Below are 20857 nucleotides of genomic sequence, written 5' to 3'. Positions count from 1 at the left end.
TGTTTTAAAAGCTCAAAAATTACTTTGCAGCAAGTCCTTGTATTTAATGATATTGGCAAAATTTCATTTACATATTTAGTTTCAAATGTGATGTACATTTAACCAACAATATCAACGGAGGGTTTGCATGTTTCACAGCAATTCTTTCTGGATTCATCTGTATAATCTGAACATTTGCTCCTTACACAGCCATGAAACTTATCACCATATTCGCAACCTACAAAACATATTTGTTACATTTATTAGTCTGAAAATAAATTCGAAAGTTTTATTGTGATTAAAGCCAAGTTAACGCATGCAAAATGGTAATAACGAACAGACGGGCTTGAATATCAGTAGAATACATGTACAAATGCTGTCGGTTTATCATACAAATGTATACGTTTTTGATGAAACATTTTAAAAGGGTTGTCAATTTCATATACACGTTCCATGTTCCAGTAATTGGTAGTTGGAACAAACCACAAACCAAGTTATTATACCTGGATCTTGTTGGCAAGTTACAACTCTATGCACATTTGCCCCAACAAATGTTTAATGTGACCATAAAAATGAATACATTTCTATTGCCTTTATTAATATTTGAAGTAATTTTTGAAAAATGTGCGCATTGCGCTCTAATCCGCGTCGAAACCTTGCACACTGTACGTATATAGACCTTTTCATTTAAAACCGGATTCATGTTGTCGCCCTTGGATGACGTCATTGGGGGATACGGTGGACATTGCCGATATACGATAAAATACATTAATAGAGAGATATAAAGATCTTAATCCCTACCCTTGTATGATTTGCATATTAAAATTGCCAAAATTTGTGTAATTGAATAAGATACTTCATAAAACAGATGTTCAAATGAATAAAAATGTTTACCATAATAAGTTAACGATTTTTTTCAATACTAGACCACATGGCTGGGTAACTGATCATGGTTACCATTTTTGTTTGATTCTTAATAATGAAAATTGTTGCACCGTGTTTTACCAGGCAGTTAAATCGTACTAACTGGCTAGTACCAGAGATGTACATAATGTATCTATGTCTCTGCTAATACACAGTACCCAAGAGATAATTTAAGTTTCAAAAATGTAAGTATTCTGTTGTTTCGAAAAACGGCTGCGTTATAATTAATTGCAAGATACTGGTTGAATACATGATATTTTGATTTAGGCATTAATGAGCCAAAGAAAGATAATAACATGAACATAATTAATTTCACAAAAAATTGCTTAAGCATTAAAGTAACAATTCTTTCTCATTTGTGTTGTACATCACGCCAATGGAATGCACTACATATGACATTAAAGCTGATAAAGTGATATTTTCAACTCAATATTTATATTTAATTCATATTCTGCTTATTATTTTTTTAAAAATCGCTAAAACACAAGTTGTGAAACAGGTATACAGAAATTTGTTATTAACTGATTTATGATTTTACGTATTTCTTTACTGTGCCAGTTGATAGTCTTTTTCTGGAGTATCAAATCAGTCACAGACATGACCAATAAAGTCCTTAAGATGATCCATAACCAAATTCGGATCATAAATATATTGACAACTAACAAAGTGACGTAATCTGGTATAATGTTATAACTTTAAAATATGCACCCTGGTGATTTATGAAATAACGCTTATATGTACAACATATGTACCATGTTAATTAACATGTTACATTCCAGTGGTGCTTATATAATCAACAATATTTATTTATTAAATAGCTTACTGGGAAAAGGTCTTTTATTTTCATAATTATAATATCAAAATTATCTTATCGTCTGTTACAAATTTATGTTCTGACAGTCTTTGCCACATGGTTTTCGTTCTATCGGGAATTTTCATAAAATTATATCCTTCACTCGTTCTTTTTATTTGAAAGAGTTTTGGTATGGCATAATGAAAAAGAATCATTAAGTCCTGACAGAATACATTCTGCTATTGTTCTAATGCTTGAAAAAAACAGACAATCAATACAAGAAACATAGACAATTTTATTTTCATGTTAGACTCAAAAACGCCGGATTTTTCTGAATGACAGATAATAACACATTAAATTAGAACATGACCATTTAAATTTGTATTAGGTAATTTCACTGTGTTTTGGGGTGTTTATAAAGATCTCGAAAGGCTGGCTCGAAGGGCCTGCTCGTACAGCGACCTTTACGGTAACGCGGGTACTTGCTAGATGGTGATGGTTTTGAAAACTAGCTTTCGTCGGAAGTACTGAATAGACATATCGCAGCATTTCGAATTACAATATAACGATAAAAGCAGAGGAATTCTGATTGAAAACGGATGCAAAGACTGGTGTCTTGCGCAATATTATAGGAACAATAATAGGACAGTGAACCAGAATAAACGGAAGCAGTGCATAAAATACCGAATGGCACTTTTAAAACTGAAAATGTAAAATAAAATGAACGATTATTTATATGCTATTTCACGACACGGCATAAGTACATCGAGCTCGTTTTGAGGCTTTACCTTTCTCATATTTAAATATTAAAAATTTATTTAGACACTAGCTTTTTGCCCCGGCAATAGAGACAATCGTAAATAGATATATTAATTCAATTTGAAATTCCGCTGTTTTACCCCGTAACAAGAATTTATTTTAATCTTTGTAGTTTTTTTAGGTCACCAGAACAGAAGGTTCAGGGTGAGCTATAAGCTCCTGCGTCCGTCATCCGTGGTCATGCATCAGCAATCAAATTTGGTCTCTGGCATTCTTGTGACAGTCACACTTGAATGTGCTCATGACATTTCAATTGGCCCCTTTTAGGGGTCAACAGAGCTAAGACTAGAAAAACCTTTAAACATCTTCTACTACAGAACTAATGGATGGATGGTCATCAAACTTTGTCTGTAGCATTATTGGGTAGTCTTTTACCAAGATAGCTCATATTAATTTGATTGGCCCCTTTTAGGGGCCGCTAAAGCTAAAAATTGAAATAGTTTTAAACGTCTATTTCTACAGAACTAATTGATGGATGATCAACAAAATTTGTCTGTAGCATTCTTAAGAAGTCCTTTATCAAGTTTTCTCATATCAATTTGATTGGATCCTTTAGGGGTCTCTAGAGCTAAAAATAGAAAAACCTTTAGACATCTTCTTCTACAGAACTAATTAATGGATGATCACCAAACTTTGTCTGCAGCATTTTTGGGTAGTCTTTTATCAAATATTTGCTCATATTAATTTGATTGGCCCTTTTTAGGGGCCACTAAAGATTAAAATAGGAAAACTTTCGAACATCATTTCCTACTGAAATAATGTATAGATGATCACTAAACTTTGTAGCATTCTTAGGTAGTCTTTTATCAAGTTTGCTCATATTAATTTGATTGGCCCCGTTTAAGCTAAAGCTTAAATGCCCCAGGTTATGGCATTTCTTCAAGCTATTGTTTAACCACATTTAATGCTCAAATTTAATATTAGATCATATTTACAATGGATAATGTTCAACACTGAAAACAGTTGTTTCTTGTGAGCGACTCATGGCCATCATGGCCGCTTTGTTTATTTATTTTTATTTTCTTGATATAAAATTCATGTATGGATAAGTAAAATATAGCATGTTATTGCGTAATTTAACAATCAGTATTTACGCATTTAACATCCAATTAGGTAATATTCTACGCGGTTTGTATATTGCCAAAAATCATACCTATGTGGGATGGGTTATAGTAATGTCCACAAGAGCCGCAACAAACATCGGCATTCCTTCCATAACAGTGATATGTATCTGCCTTAGATGCTATCAGAGCCGCACAATCTTTGCTTTTGTCGCCATATTCACATCCTATAGGATGATATAGTGCAAGCAATATGGATTATTATGTATATCTGTCTATATTTTGCAACATATCATGCGTGTTTTACATGAACGAATTTCACGCACAAAAAATAAACTAAATTGGTGCACGATATTTCTGAAACTATATTGGCTTGAAATTTCAGGAAGTACTCTGGCATTATGAATTTGGTATGACGTTACTGGAACAAATAAATTGAACAAAGCTGGTACCCCTTTGGTATGATGGTTTTGATGAAACTAATTTGGAATTACACTTCCGGAATACTCCAATCCTCTACCTGGCCTAGTAAAATTCACTCGTTACAATTTCAAGACACATTTGAATTAATAAATATGTTAAATCTACTGCCTAATAACGATTTAGCAATATAGAACATTGTTATTATAACATTTGAAGTCTCTTTTTATAAAAAAAGGTATTTTGATTCTTTGTTTCGTCCGTCAGTTGTCGGTCAACAATATAAAATTGGAACAAATTTAATATACTGCTTATAGCACGAGAGAGGTCAGTATGCGCTTTCGTTCGGATGGTATATTACTGAAAGTATTTCGTTCTGAAATACATAAATTTACGAAAATTTTTGCTGCTATATTTTAATTGATTCTAAGTTGATAGAAGAAGAGTGATAACCTGAACACGAGTTTATATGCAAGCTAAAGATTGTCAGAACCGATATATTCATATTGTTCTTTTGACTAACTAACCAGAATTTGATGCATTCAGATACTGTCCACATGATCTACAACAAATTTTAGCATTATTTCCGTAGCAATGGTACCCGTCAGACCGAGATTTAATGAGGTCTGCACAGCCAGTAACATCTTTGTCGCCATATTCACAGCCTGATACAAATAACAAACAAGAAAAGTATAAGGAAGCATTTTTTTGCATTTCTTTTCTGAAACATTTGTGAGCAATATGTTAAAAACGCGTTTGTTTGTATGTTTCTTTAAACAATATTAAAAGCTTACATAGAAAACGATGAAAGCAAACAAGTCACAGTTAAAATATTGCATGCATTCATATGAACAATATTAAACTAATGAGCAATTAGCATGCAATATATAATTAGCTATTTTATTTTACCTCTCATAACTGATTTACTACTCGTTTCTGAACTTTTCCAGAAACAACACCATGCATAAATGTAATGGGGTTGTATAATGAGGTTTGTCAAAAATTGATTGAAAGCAAAACAGTAAGTATAGTACCATTTTGGGATGGTGTGTAATATCTGCTGCAAGAGGAACAGCATATAGCTGCAGTGTCACTTTGATAGCAGTGAGAAGGGTCAGAATCTATATATGTTTTGCATGTCTTATCTTTGTCGCCATATTCACATCCTAAATAAAAGAGAAAAAGATAAAAAAAAATATTCTTAAAAATATCACAAAATGATTGAAAAACTGAGATTTAAAATCAATCATTCTCTTACAACTAAATAAACAAAAGTCTTTATACGGGGAAGTCAAAGCCCGGCTTTATAAATTGTCTATGGTCATTTTTTCTGTTTGTCATTTGTCTTATAATCATTTCATTTGTTATTGTTTCTTAAGTACAAGAATAAATATAGAAACTGATTGAGTGTTCTTGAACCCAAACTCCACAACTACATATAACAATATGAAAAAGAAGTATTAGAAAGAATATTGAAAGCGCACATTATAGAAAAACATTTTTCTGAGTGTGATAGAACGAAGTATTCACCAGAGACAAGTGATGTCAAGGGGTTGACATGGTGGTGTGAATGGGACATTATGTTATATCACCCGCAGTGGGATGCGATACAGTATTTATTTTATCAAATCGGTTTTCAAGACAGATATTTTATAACTTTTTGGGAATAACGACAGGCCGCAACGTGATTTATAGATTGTAAAATAAACCATGTGAGGTTTTATAATATACAATATATTGACAGAATGTATTATTAAGACTAATGAAAGAATAAATAACAAAACAATAGCGTTGCGTAAATTATAAACAGTATTGCAAGTAAGACATATTTCAGAATTGTATTACAATTACATATCAATGTAAAAAAAAGCAAAACGCGGTGAAATGTTTGATATTTCGTAAAATAAACGATTGACATCTTGTTTGCATTTCTATATGACGGAATTATAATCTTTATAAACGTAGCAAACTGATTTATTTAACAAAGCTGCGCTTCGGGCCATATACCTTCCCCAGTCTGACCAACCAGTCCGTAAACTTGCATTTTGCCCTCAATGTCATGTATTATTTGTTATATTATACCGAATCTAAACCATTTCATCCCTTTTGTTGCTGACATTTTTACTATAATTTACTTTCAAATAATAATTTATTTGTTCAGTGTGTGAAATATTTAAACCCTAGTCGGAATTATTATTATTATTTTTAGGCGATACAGCAAAAAAATCATGTTCCTCTTTTGTTATTCAATTTTTGTAAATTAAATCAAACAGGCAAAAAAAACGAAGTTTAAGATTCAGTCCATATAAGAATTACGGTTTATGGACCGGATGACGTCATATTAAATATAGAAGGGCGTATGCAAATGAGGTATAATATATAAGGTATAAGAACTTGTTTCGCTATCGAGCTTAAATAAATACGTTTAAACTAACAATAACAGTAAGTGTGGTACCTTTCTGAGATGGTGTATAGTAATTGCTGCAAGAGGAGCAACAAATCTCGGCATTATTACCATCATAGCAGCTGGATGGGTCAGACGCTATCAATGCCTTGCATGACTTATGTTTGTCACCATATTCACATCCTAAACAAAAGAATTATATATTTTCTACATTTATCACAATTAATTTGAAGAATAGACTTCTTCTTTGAAATGATCTTTTTTTAATTCAACAGCGGACCATATTGTCTAAATAAACATTTTGTTTTTGACCTGACAATGCAGACAAAAGATTATCTAATCTTCGTCATAACGAGAAAGCCTCCATGTACAGCAATAATAATATTTTTTTTTTAAATAAAAAAAACAACTCTCATTCACTTCCAGAATGATACAAGTAAACAGTTGATGTTTAAACGAACATAACAGCTCTTCAAATCATTGAACTGTTTTTAATTGTCCCTAAAATCTTCTGTCCCGGATTCTTAAGGCTCCTATGTATGAATAATCGTTACCTTTGTACTACGCGCTATCAACATTAGGTATGTTTTAGAAAATAAATGTATATCGTGCAGAAGTTAAAGTTAAAATTACAAATATGGGTAATTCATTTCTTAAATAAGTAACATTATGGTGCAGTATGTTGTAATTTAGTGGTCAATGGCCATAAGGAGCTTACTGAATTTATAAGACACACTTTTGGCATCAGACTACTCAATAATGAGTGTGGTTGCATATTAATTAAAGAATGAAGTAATTAATGTCTTACATAAGAGATATCAATGTGAAATAATAATTATGGCATTGTTCGAAACTTACAAAAGTCCTATGATTTCCTATTTGTTACGTTTGAAATGACGTTTCCTCGAAATGCTTTAACTATAAGATTCATTTTTGCACTGACCTCTTTTATCTAGTAATAGAATTAATATCCTTTTATATATCCAGGACACGTTCTTAGTATAAATTGTTTGTCATTTAAATACATGTACATGTTGATCTACAAATAAAGACTGACCTTTTTTATCACTTATGCCAGGCGTATTTATAGTAACAAAATGTAATTACATGTATGAGGCAAGAGTTTGCGGAAAAATTGCAAGCCAAACGCGGTATTCAAAAATAACATTGTTTTACTGTTTAGGAATGTCGGCAGGCTGCAACGTGATATATGGATTGTTTAAAAACCGTACGAGGTATCAATTTATCCAATATATTGATAGAAGAGATTATAAAGACTATTGAAAGAATAAATAACACAACAATAGCAATTCATAGATTATAAACAGTTTTGCAAGCAAAACATATATTACAGCAACATATTGATGTACAAAAAGGCAAAACGCGGCGGAATGTTTGATATTTGTTTTATATAAGGATTGACATCTTAAAGCATGTGCGTTAATGTTATATATGATTTCAACATATTTGTTCGCTATTCTATATGACAGGGATATATTCTTTATAAAAATAGCAGATCTATTTAAATAAGTTGCAAGAACTTGTTTTGCTATTGGGCTTAAATAAATAGGTTTAAACTAACAGTAACAGTAAGTGTGGGACCTTTCTGAGATGGTGTATAGTATTTGCTGCAAGAGGAGCAACAAATCTCGGCATTATCTCCATCATAGCAGCTAGATGAGTCAGACGCTATCAATGCTTTGCATGATTTATGTTTGTCTCCATATTCACATCCTAATGAACAAAAGTATTATATACTTACACATTAAGGAACTTCAACGTCGATTTGGAAGGAAAATGGTAGTTGGTAGTTGGATATTCAAATAACCAACTACATAGTAGCAGGTAGCTGTTTATTACCAATCAAAGCTATTTAAAAGCTGGTAGTTGGTAATTCAATCCGCTATTACCAACATGAAATATTCGAACACATCATACATTTTAAACACAGAATAAAGGAGGAGACCTAGTTGGTTATTCTCGCAAATCCCTAACTACCTACCAGAAGATAGTTGGTAATTCGAACTTTGCACGTTTTAAACTAAAGAAACAGGAGGCATTTTCCTGTATAAATAAAACGCAAAGATAGACGTGTTTTTCAATATTGAAACACACTGTCTTCCTATGTCACTCAGTGTGTCATTTGCGCAAATACCCACTACCCAATACAACTAGAAGGGTGTTTGTAATTCGGATATTGTAAATATTCCTCTAAAAACAGAAAACAGCATACTAGAAGGTAGTTGGTTTTTGGAACATAACATTTATTTCTAAAAAAATCAAAATTACAAAATAAAAGTAAAAGATATTTGACAGAATGGATAAATTCTACTAAATGTTATGACCCCGTCTCCCTACAACGACCAAGGGACTCGGTTGCTATTTGAGCTAATCCCGAACTACCTACCCGAAGGTAGTTGGTAAATCGATATTTGCATGTTTTCGCCTAAAAAGTACTTTTTCGAAATAAAAATAGAACGGATATACAGTGATATATAACAAGAAACATGTGTTCTCCAATATGAAAACAGCTTTTCTCCCTAGGGTAAATCATGCAAAGTTCGAGTGACCAACTACCTGCTTGTACGAAGGTGGGGACACATTTATTCTGTGTTTTAGCATGTATGATGTGTCCAACATGGTAATTGTGGATTGAATTACGAATTTTTCGAACATTTCATGTTGGTAACTGTGGATTGAATTACCAACTACCAGCTGTTTAATAGTTGGGAATTATGAGTAACCAACTACCAGCTATTATGTAGTTTGTTATTCGAATATCCAACTACCAACTACCTACCAAATTGACGTTCATTATACATTTATCACAAAATAATGTGAACTTTCAAATGATCTTTTGTTGTTTCAATAGCGTATTGGTTAAATAAACCTTCTATTATTAACATGACTAAAGTCTAATATTCGTCTTATAGTAAGAGGACCCCATGTAGAGTGACAATAATATTATTTTTAAAGAAAGACATAATCTAATGCAATTCAAGAATGATAACAGTACAAAGTGTACTTAAAGATTTTGATCATTGAGCTGTATTTAATTGTCCCTGAAGATCTTCTGTTCCGAATATTTGAAACTTTAGCACTTTAGGTTTCTGTGCTTCAACATGTCCGTTAAACAATCGTCACCTTTGCGCATAGGGTTATCAACATGAAGCTATGTTTTAGAAAAAAAATCTGACATAAGAAGTGAAGTAAAAACGTTAAATTGCAAATATAGGTAATTCAATTATTGCATATTAAATGATATTATGATGCAGTATGTTTACATATAGTGGTCAGTTGACATGAGAAGATAACTAAATTTATAAGATACTATTGTTAGTCTCTTTTTGGCATCAGATTACTCAATAAGTGTTGATACACATTAAATAATGACAACTGCCATACAGAAGAAGAAGAGATATCAGTATGAAATAATATTAATGACATTGTTCGAAACTCATAAAAGTCCTATGATATCATTATTGGAACGTTTGACATGACGTTTTATTTAAAAACGTTTACTTTTTGGTACATTTTTACACTGACCCCTTCAAAGAAAAAAAACTGTTTTAAGCTTTTTGGACAGAGAGAAAACGTCAATCTCTACTAGGAAAATTGATATCCTTTTATATATCTAAGACCGGTTCTTCAGTTAAAATTGTTCACATTAATATACATGTACATATAAATCTGCAAATAAAGAACAGAGAGTGCTACTGACCTTTGATACTAATTATATGTCAGGCTTGTGTATAGTTAAAATGTAGTTACTAAGTAAATAAATGTAGTTACATGCATTACACAAGAGTTGTTGGAAAAAAAAACATACCAAAATCGTAAGAATTCTAAATAATAATTAAGGAAATAACTATATGAAATAAATACCTTTTACGTTTGTTCGGGCATCTTCACATGTTTTACAACATTGCCTTTTAGTATAGTTGCTGTAACATGCCCAGTTGTTGTCGTGCTGTCTTATCTCTGCGCATGTCATATTGCTGTAGGAAACGGATGAGTCATTGTAACGGTCTCCTACTGGACAGTCATCTTTGAAAAGATTATGAAGATTAGATAATTACTCTTTCGGTAAATGCTAGATTGAATCTAGTTGACCTTTAAGTATAGAATTGATAAAATAATTCTTATTACACGTTTTTTACGCTTTATTCCTACAGTAAATATTTAGATAACTTAAAGATCCTGTAACACAATTTTTTTGTATGGTTTTAACTCATAAATATAATGCTCAAATGAAGATTTATCAATATCTCAGGTTCCAAAAAGCATTATCTATAAAGGTATTACCGAATTTAACATGTCATGAAAATAAAGGGAGGTAATTAGAAATCTATTTTCTATAAAGTTGAAGCATATATTTTAATGATTACATATAATATGCACAAATATTTGCAGTACATATTTTACATTTTCTTTGATGTTTGAAAATTGTTTTATTAGCGTAACTTTACATATATATAATTGCACTTAATGTGGTTAAGTACTTAAATCACAACATACAGGATCTTAAAGCAATTAAAGCGAAAACTTCGAGCAAAATATTTATGAATGAGTTGGACAAAGTTTCCGAATGGTTTTATATTACGTGACGATGAATATTTTTTTAACTTTCATAAATAAATGACTTAATATAGCAGCCTTACCGGACACATCTGGTGCGTTAGAATCTTGAACACATTTCCTGTCTATGCACCACTGTTAATAAATAAGAAATCAAAATCCAAATGCAAAGTCATAATACTCAAAATTGTGTCAGAACACAGAGATTTGTAGAAACTTTGATGAAGTACATTTTTTCCGGACATTAAGTTTGAAACCGACATTATATCATTTATTGTGCAATAAGTGAAATTTTATTTGGTATGATAATAAACATATTTAATTTCTGTCCATGTACATTTTACAAATTTGCAATTTTATCACTCGCCATTTTATTTATTCACTAAAGACGAAAGTCAAACAGGCGTCGTCTACAAAACAATGCATAAGGAAATCTAAATATACACAATTTGACGGGAATACCGACCTTAATTGAGTTATGAATAGGAAAACTAATTCGATTAGTATCTAAAACAAAATCATAATTTAAACATACCTTTTTGTGGCCACACGGTGTTTTATCATAAGCATATATAGATACGCAGCTATGATTTGTAGAGGTATCAAAACAGTAAAGGTGTTCACATATTATTTCGTAAGATGATACTTGATACCCACTCTATAATATAGAATGTGTTTGACATCAATAGTGTTCTATAGAATAATGGTTTTCCATATGGGAATTTAAATCAAAAAAGTATAAGCTGTATGTTTTAAGTCAAATTGTTACCTTTTGTACAATACTTGTATTTGTCCAACTTAGTATCATCTTATATATACAATACAAAAGAGTGTCGATACTACGAGGGGTGTTCCAAAATTAATGTTACTCGGGTTCTATCTCGTGGAAATCTATATGAACTCAAATCCAATACATGTCGATAGCGTGATACCTGGAAAGAAGTATTGGTCAATATCTCGCTCAAAATTACACTAACCTTGGTACTGTGTACGTTGTTTTGCAGTGTACTCGTTACACTTACAAAAATATGGTTGGAAAGAGAGCTGAAAACGTGATTGAAATTAGGGGCTATATCAAAGGTAGGTCTCCGCTTGGCTTTAAGCCGAGGGATATTCATCGCGAGGTGTGTGATATTTATGGGGAGGGTCAAATGTCGTATATGACTGTTTGTAGGTGGGTTGGTCGATTTAAGTCGGGACAGCAGCAGCTGACAGATGCTGCTCACACAGGCCACCCTGCAACAACAACGACAAAATATAACATAGCAATAATTCGTCGAATCCTGAAGAAAGACGCAAGGTACACTGTCAGGCAGTTAGCTAGAATGACAAACCTGCCTATAGCACGTGTTCATTGCATTACAAATAACATCTTGGGCTTAGTAAGATTATTGCTAGGTGGATACCACATATACTAACTGACGACCAAAAGATATCAAGAATTGAAAACGCCAAACTATTGTTGAAAAAATACACGAAAAGCAGCAAAAGGCTTTCGGCAATTTGGTCACAGGTGACAAAATATGGGTGTATTTTTTCGAACCCAAACGAAAATCCTCTCATCAAATCTGGGCCACAAAAACGATGGGCGCCCTAGCATTGCTATAAGAATACGAGCCGTGAGCAAGGTTTTGTATGTAATATTCTTTAATAACAAGGGTCCAGTCGTGCAAATTCCTGTGCCGAAAGGTAGAACTGTCACAGGCAAGTACTATACAGACGATGTACCTAGCAAACTTAAGAAACACTATAAACACCGCCGCCCACAAACAGGTTTGAAGTAACGTAACTGAGACTCTTGCATGATAATACGCCAGCTCACAAGGCACGATCTGAAGTTTTTGAAGACGGAAAAGGTCACTTTCCTCCCCTACCCGCTTTTTCACCAGACCTAGCCCACTTTTTCTTGTTCCCCAAACTAAAATTTCACCTGTCTTGAAAAAAATACAAATCAAGAAATGCTCTGGGCTCTGCGATTTACCAGTATCTTATAAGTATACCCATTGAAGAGTACGAAAACTGTTTCGAAAAGTTGAGTTGATTGATCGGCTGAAAACGTGCATTAGGGTAGAGGGGGAGTACTTTGAGGGACATGGCAAGTTGAAATGATCTTAATATTTATTCATTTATTTAGTATTTAAAAGTTTATATCAAAAAGAAAACAAAAAAGTAACATCAACTTTGGAACACCCCTCGTATAACATGTAAGTATTTCTTTTACTGTTCCTGTTTTTTTATTTTATTTAATGCTCATTTTTTAGAAACAATTATATCAAAATGATGATGCAATGAATAAGAAATGGGCTGCTTGAGTTTATATTACTTAAGCCCTGGTTAGATAATAATTTTACTTCTATTTTTCATACATTCACAGCTCGATGTTTTTGCTAAACTTCTGTTCTATAGAGATAACAAGTATGCAGCCATCGTTCAGCTTTTTTTAATTGCATTAAGATTATACTATCCATTCCATCACGATTGTGCCAACGACCGTTGATTAGCCCGATTTACAGCCATGAAAAGTTAATGATAAATAAAAACAACGCCGTTTATGTCTTTTTGATTGATACTGTGTAGATGACTTTCGCATACCTCACTGTTGATTGAAAAAGAATGGTTGCATTGAGATTGCCTACCCTGCACAAGTATGAGTCGGGACCAAAAAATTCCTTGCATTGGTCATCAACCGGCACTGACGTTGTTTGAGCAGTTTTACAAGAATCACAACATCTATGTTTGAAGTTTTGTCGTAAACATTCATTAGGTCGAGTTGCAGCATTTTGTGTACAAGTAAGGTTGTTATACGTCGGTTCTTTTGCTTCGCCGAAAGGACAGTTGTCATCTGTAACATATATCAAGTAATACCCTTACGAGTTTAAGTAAAAAATATTCCAAAGTTATCGAATTAAACAGTATATTGTTTAGTAAATTGTCAAAATCATTACATATAAAATAAAAATACTTCGACAATATATGCAACATGATTTCGTATGTCTGGTCTCTGTGTTATTATTCCCTTTATTTCTTATTTACGTTTTGTAATTGATACATGTGTCCGTATTTTGATATATTGAAGCAACGCATGTTCATTTAAAGTGACTGATGATAATTTGTGGTTCTACAATTTAAGTAACAGAGAAGGAAACGTTTTATACCATGTGATGACGGGGCTCTACTGTCCTTCACACAGTTATTAGACACACACCACTGAAATGAAAATAAACATTTAATTTAACCATGATATAGAGTCATAAAATAAAGGCATAATTCAAGCTTTTATAATACTTCACATTTGTTATGTCAATTTTCATAAATAATGGTGAAGTTTTTTATAATCTCTTTACACTTTACACGGCTGTTGAAAAAATATGATGTATTCATTACACCTTGAAAAACGGGAACAAATTGTTAAGAAAAAGACTTTTGACCTCTTGTATTGTCATGGAAAAGTGTATATTACGCATTCAATTGAGACACAACATCCTTTTTGTAAACGAAACGTTAAAGCCAGTCATGAATTTGCTGAAGAATATGTCTTTGTTTTGGTAACTATCATATTCTAAAGCGTAACATTCAGTCTCCTTTACTCGAATTTCAACATTACAATTTGTTTGCTACAACTTGATATTAAATGTAAATTATTTGTTATATTTACGAGTTTGTTTCTTTTTTGTACATAATATTGCAAGCCATTGACTCTCTCCCATATTCCGCAAGATAATGTTTTTACAAGTCAAGGGATACCACTTGTTATAGCGCCCATCGTTGTTATACGTACAAATTTGTACAGTATTAGATTTGTCCAACATATAATGTTAAACAAAAGATGTTTGATAAAATATGAAATTTTAAGAACCTTTAAAAATAAAGTACTTTGAATTCATGAGAAAAAATTTAGACATACCGATGTCTCGTTTTTTATTGACATGCAACGTACTTACAGACCCAGCAGCGCACGGCGTTCCGTCTCCACCATCTTGCATATAACAGAGATCGTCCTTCGAATTGTAGCACCACATTTTCAAACAAAACTCCGTAAAATTCTCTTTGTAAACTCCCTAAAATCAGCAGAAATATTGTGTTTTACTATCATACACCGAGAACAGTCTTACTGTCATATTGACAGCTCTTGTTTCGAAAAATGAAATGTTGTTATTTTTATATTTTTTCGTTATTGGTAATTTCGAAAAAAAAAACACAACAAATGTCACCCGTGTCAGTTTTGGGGCACCGTATAACTAAAGCATGAATATCAAATAATATAATAAAATACATCGACTTAATGGACACAAAAAATACCTTTACGTAAAATTCTACACTTTACATGTGTGCTATTTGTAAACTGTTTTATTATAAATGATCGTTTCGTCTTACCCTGCACATAAAGGAGCCTTTTCCTTGGGCAATGACACACTGTTCATCCACAGAATATATTTCCCCAACCCACTTTTGTGAGGCTAATGCAAGAGCTGGTTTAGGGTGGTTGTCATTGACTTTTGCTAGGCAGTTCTTGTGGAGTCTTTTTGAAAATAAAATAAAAACTTCACCAACTTGATTCAGTAAAAGAATAATTATAATTGTGTAATAAAACTTAATTAAGCAACAAATTTTAGATATTTTGTGAAGGGAGTTAAACATCAACATGAAAGTATTATTTCATTATTTTAAAGGGTTTATTCATGAAGAGAAATACTATATCGGTACACGTGTTTTTGAACTATCTGCTCTTGAAAATGCCATAAAAAAGCAAAAAAAAAAACAAACAACAAACTAATGATGTTTCCTTTATCAAACAGAATTGAAGCAAGCTCACTGCCCACTGATTTAACATTTCATACTATGCCTATGGAAGATCGTAAAAACTGTAGGAAATGTGTATAGCTCGAATACAGTTATTTTTGTGATTTACCGATTTGTCCGGTTAACAAATTCTTGGATGTAATCAATGGAGCATGACGAGAATATCCATTTATTCTTGTTATATTTAACATAAGATCGCTCCATGCAATAACCCAGACCCACTTTACACGTGTTGTTTGTGCCATCGTGCTCGCAACCTAAACTGCAAATGAAAAAGACATATTTAATAAAAAATTTGAACGAATTTGTACATGCATATACGCGCGACTTTATAAAACAGATAACAATTTTCAAGTATAATGGAAAATTAAAAAAATAAGGACATTTTCAACAAATATCGTACACCCGGGCCTTAATGGCAAAATTGAATCGATATATTTGTATGCCCGTCCGTCCGATCGGTCGTTCATCTATTTACCCACGACGATAATACATTTTATTTTTATTTTAACGGAAAACTAAAAGAACACATAACCTATAGTAAATACTTCAGACTTGATGGGAAAATTGATTGAGATGTATATTCCTGCATTTATTTTTTACTTTTAGGCATTTAAAGTTCACATGCCTGCGACTTAGTCTATGTCTACTTAACATACCTGTGACCTAGTTCATGTGTAGTTAACGTACCTGTGACCTAGTTCATGTGCAATTGTTTCAGCTGTAGCCATTTGCCCACTATCCTCAACAATTGACTGGCTGTTTGGCTTACACTCGGCACCGAGTGCGTTACCTGTAAGAGTTCTGCAATTTACCGAGTGAGAACGTAAACACATTCTGACTTCCGGTAAATGACTTAATTATTTTGAATCAACGCTTACTAATCTAGAATTACAAAATACCGAACACTTAATAGCAAATTTTCACAGAAGACGATTAATATGGGACACCTATAGTTCTTAATGGCATCGCATATTTTCCTTCCAAGCAGTTTTGACTTACCTGAATATATATGAGTGCCACTTTTCCCGAAAAGCAAAGAGTACCTGTGAAGAAATATTTATTAGTAATATACATTTAAATAGCCTGTATAGGCGTTAAGGTGATAGTATGTTTTGTTGTTTTTTTTATTTTGTTCATTTTACCTCGCGTGACTTTTGCCTATTTCATTTGCTATATATGTATCATTTCACCATTCTCAATACCATTAAAACCCGTTAAGTAACGACTGGACAAAGAATGTGGCTTTAAACAAATTTTGTTGTAATAATTGTTGTATCATAACTAATTAAATACAATTACAATACAATTAAATCATGATGGTGAATACTACAAATGATGCGAGAGCGGGAAAGAAATATAATTGTATGAGTCATCGTATTCATCAGTTTAAGTCATTGGAAACTAACAACTGAATTCGACTTCACCCTCAAGAAAACAAACATGCAATAGGTCATATTTCAAAAGCACTTATCTTTGACAAGTATTCTAGACATAGACCCGGAAATAGATATTTGTAGATTTCTGTGGGCTTAGAATAGAAAACAATGTCCCTATGATAATTTGTAATCTTTTCCTTTTTTCTTTGTGCAGATAAAAACTAACAATGCATTTGTTAATTTTTTTTTATAATTTAAGTAATCACCTTGTAAGTAACATGGCATGGTCGTGCGGTATGGTTTTCTGTAATTCTATAGACTTTGGATTGAAGTGTGAATGGACAACATCTGGGTCAATGAAGTACGTGTCGTTGACCTTGAACTTTGTAGTCTCTGTCCAAGGGGAATCTGCCTCTGTCTGTTGTAATTGATAGATATATTTAAACTCCGGCATATAATAAAAACATGTAAGAATGAAAGAATTGATACATTATTGTATTAGGGATACGATCTTATGCAGCTAGATATAAAAAGAGTTCCTTTTCTGAATGCCTATTAATAATAGGGTCATTTTTTTTATTTACAAGCTTAGATACGTTTTAAAGATTTGACATTAATATTAATTATATACAAAACTGTTAAGATTTTTACGTGCCTGGACGAACATGACGAATGCGATTTAAACCGAGACTCTCCACCTTTGATAATACGATAAAGAAAATGAGCAACCTAGATACGGACCAAGTTTAAATGGCAACCATCACGTTTCATCCCCTAGATGGTCACACTATAGGTCATGTTTAAAACTAGAGCGCAATGTCATGAAATGATTTTTAACTTTATTTTGTGTTTTCTTACATATGTGTTCAATATATTTCGTTCCCAAAATCATTAATTTAGTTTCAAGACTAATTTAGGAAAAATTAATTTATTTGTAAACTTTTAAATACTTCAATTAATTTGTTCGGGATAAATTTTATAACTGTTTTAAAACCCAAAAATTCTAATTATAAAATCCAAAGGGGACTCCTAACTTGCCCACTTGAAATCGTACAATTTGACATTCCCCTCAAAAATTGGGGCCCAGGGGATAAAACGTCAATGTAGTACACTTTTGAGTTTTTTTCAAAAACAAAATCAAATGTTACGCAAAAAGATAATCAAGGTGGAAAAATTTGAAGTTTTATAAGTAAAAATAAAGTTTTAGCAAAGAAAAGTTTTAAGGGGATTGAGTAAAATTGATAACGGCATAACAATGGCAAAGAACACTACAGCTTTGAATGTTTTTACAGAAGCACTTTATTCAAGGTCAATATAAAGGTCATAACACATTTAAAACAAAACGTAAAATGTATAGCGTCACACTTTGATGTTAATAGGACACGGACTGTGACGGAAAATACCGAGGGTGAACGAGTTTAAGTGGATTTATTAAAGTAAGATAATACTTACAGTCATGATGAGTAAGTCTACAATCTTTATTGAAATGAAAAGTCCATGGGCCTCCAGTCTTTTATATACGAGGTTTGCCTTGGAAAGACAACATTGATAATAATCATAGTGCAGGTTGAAAAAACTGCCCTTCAAAATTTTACTTTTTTTCAACTTAAACAACAAAATGTTGTATCATATAAAGATCTGTTACAAGTTTATTTTAAATATAGACATTTTGATTTGCAAGAAATACTGCTTATAAATGAATGTTTCATACAAAATTTCGTTCATTCAATGTTTGTTTTGATTTCAAAAATACCTCAATGTTCCGGGTTGGTTAGTCTAGTTTTATGTAGCTAAAGCCAGTATTTCAAGAGCCAGATAAAAAGAAAAACGTAACTCTCTACATTGAAATTTTTCAAAAGAATGAGATAAACTCACCGTATGGACCATTGTACCGATCCATGTCGTAAGATTTTGTTTTGCAATTTCTATCTTTTTTGCCTCAGGAAGTGATTGGTCCAACAGCTCATACCATCTGTAAAATAACTTTGTAAGCTTATTTTAATATTCTTATCATTGAAACAAAGTGTGTTAACTTGTTTCTGTTATGTCTCGATTATTAAATAATGCAGGTCATCAAAACAGCAAAGTGAACCAAACTATTTGTTTTGTTTTGTACATGTACATGCATGTACGTAGAATGCAACAAAATAGAGAAATACAAAATCCCCAAAGAAAGCCCAACACGACAAAATTGAAAATGTTGCAGGCTCGGTGTGATTGAGCCTGTTCATGGACGGTACTGGAAAGCGCAAGTTATTATTATCAAATTCTGTTGGAAAACATTTTTTTTTCATGGACAAAAACTATCAAACTTGCTTATCTATGCTCCTTAAATAAATCTAATTTAATTATACAAACGATGAAAGAGCAAGTGTGGATGATAATCAAGGAGGAATGAATAACAGGCTTACTTATTGAACAAGCTATAATCGGCCACGGTGACAACTTCAATTTCCAGCGGTGTTGCTGCACGTCTCCCGATCTGTGACATCTCCTCCAAACATGATACTTCTATAATGATGGAAATGATTTAAAAAAAATGTTTGGAAAACTATTAATTATTGATTGGAAAGTAGGAAAAATAAACGTATTTTTGCATTTTTTTAATAATCATATTTCATCAGTATTCATTTAATTAAGTAGTTTTTCATTACAAAATATTTTTCGCATTTTGTCTTTTTTAATTTGCAATAGAATTCGTGAAGTACGATATAGATCTAGTGCTTTTATGTTATAGTAATAAACTCCATAAAAACAATAATAATTATTATGAGATATCAGAAATATAGGAAAGTCCTGTTTTTCTATTTTTCATTTTAGGTAAAGATTTCGTACTTTGAGTTTTACTGGATTAAGCCAAAACCTTTCATTTATTCTTTATGCTTACGAATATTTCGGGTAAATCAGGGGAGCGTTTCACTTACGTACTTACGTTATCATAATTCAAGTTTGAATGTCCTTTTTGCGTAAGCAGAACATACGTATTTATTTGCTGTTAAAGAACAGGCTATGGAACTTAGAGACACATGATCATTATAACAACTTGCAGGGGGTAAATAATTATGAGTAAATCATTCATAGTCTTTAAACATAATAAGAATTTGTCTAAACTGCTAAAATATTATTCAATGTTTCAAAGTTTTTCTTTATTTGTTTACGAAAATTGTCGACGTAAAGGTCAAAAGTTGCAATTTAAAAACATTTTAGTTCTACATAAAAATATTAGAAATTTGTTTGCACTACTGATATTGTGAAAAAGGGATACCATAAATTGGCATCTCTTTTTAATTGTTTTTTTTTTAATATAGAAACTTACCGTTTAGGAAATAGAAAGCAAATGTGATCGCAAGACATTCACAGACAATCATAGCGAAGACTCAATTTGACTGTTAAATTATATGTCCCTTCTTTTTTGACTGTAGACAAGTTAATGATGGTTCAACGTCTTCTATGTGTGTTTTTGTTAACACAATTAAATGCGTTATCTTAAGTGTGACCTACATAACGTCAAGCGCGATCATTTGACAAAATTTCCGCTTCTGGTCATCAAGTTAAAAAGCAATGCCTTAAATTTCTATTTATAGCAGATCTATTGCACGATAACGGGGAGACATCAGGACAAGGTTATGCATATATTTAAGTTTCGTTTAGTATATACTTATCAAGAGTCCTCTTTTCAAGTGTAGTAACAAAACAAAAG

The 20857-nt window shown here is 32.1% G+C and overlaps 1 protein-coding gene across 2 annotated transcripts; it reads right to left on the bottom strand.

The window, feature by feature from the left end:
* Positions 1 to 23: 23 nt before the first annotated feature.
* LOC132718135 (A disintegrin and metalloproteinase with thrombospondin motifs 20-like) lies at positions 24 to 20682 on the bottom strand. Of its 2 annotated transcripts, XM_060701760.1 has the most exons (21): positions 20474 to 20670; positions 19569 to 19668; positions 19033 to 19129; positions 18610 to 18687; positions 17424 to 17575; positions 16781 to 16824; positions 16469 to 16571; positions 15888 to 16040; positions 15353 to 15497; positions 14920 to 15036; positions 14134 to 14185; positions 13615 to 13820; positions 11514 to 11636; positions 11062 to 11113; positions 10286 to 10447; positions 8003 to 8134; positions 6452 to 6583; positions 5031 to 5162; positions 4524 to 4661; positions 3669 to 3803; positions 24 to 217 (listed from the first exon to the last, which is right to left on the bottom strand). In XM_060701760.1, exons 1-21 carry the CDS (start codon positions 20523 to 20525, stop codon positions 99 to 101), a joined length of 2424 nt encoding a protein of 807 aa, XP_060557743.1. In that variant the 5' UTR covers positions 20526 to 20670; the 3' UTR covers positions 24 to 98. The 2 variants fall into 2 exon arrangements, with proteins under 2 accessions (XP_060557743.1, XP_060557744.1); XM_060701761.1 differs by lacking the exon at positions 3669 to 3803 and having other exon boundaries at positions 20474 to 20682.
* Positions 20683 to 20857: the final 175 nt, after the last annotated feature.

Source organism: Ruditapes philippinarum, unplaced genomic scaffold (assembly GCF_026571515.1).
Source record: "Ruditapes philippinarum isolate M1 unplaced genomic scaffold, ASM2657151v2 ctg8862_1_1_1_1, whole genome shotgun sequence".
NCBI lineage: Eukaryota > Metazoa > Mollusca > Bivalvia > Venerida > Veneridae > Ruditapes > Ruditapes philippinarum.
This window is presented reverse-complemented; position numbering and strand designations above follow the sequence as displayed.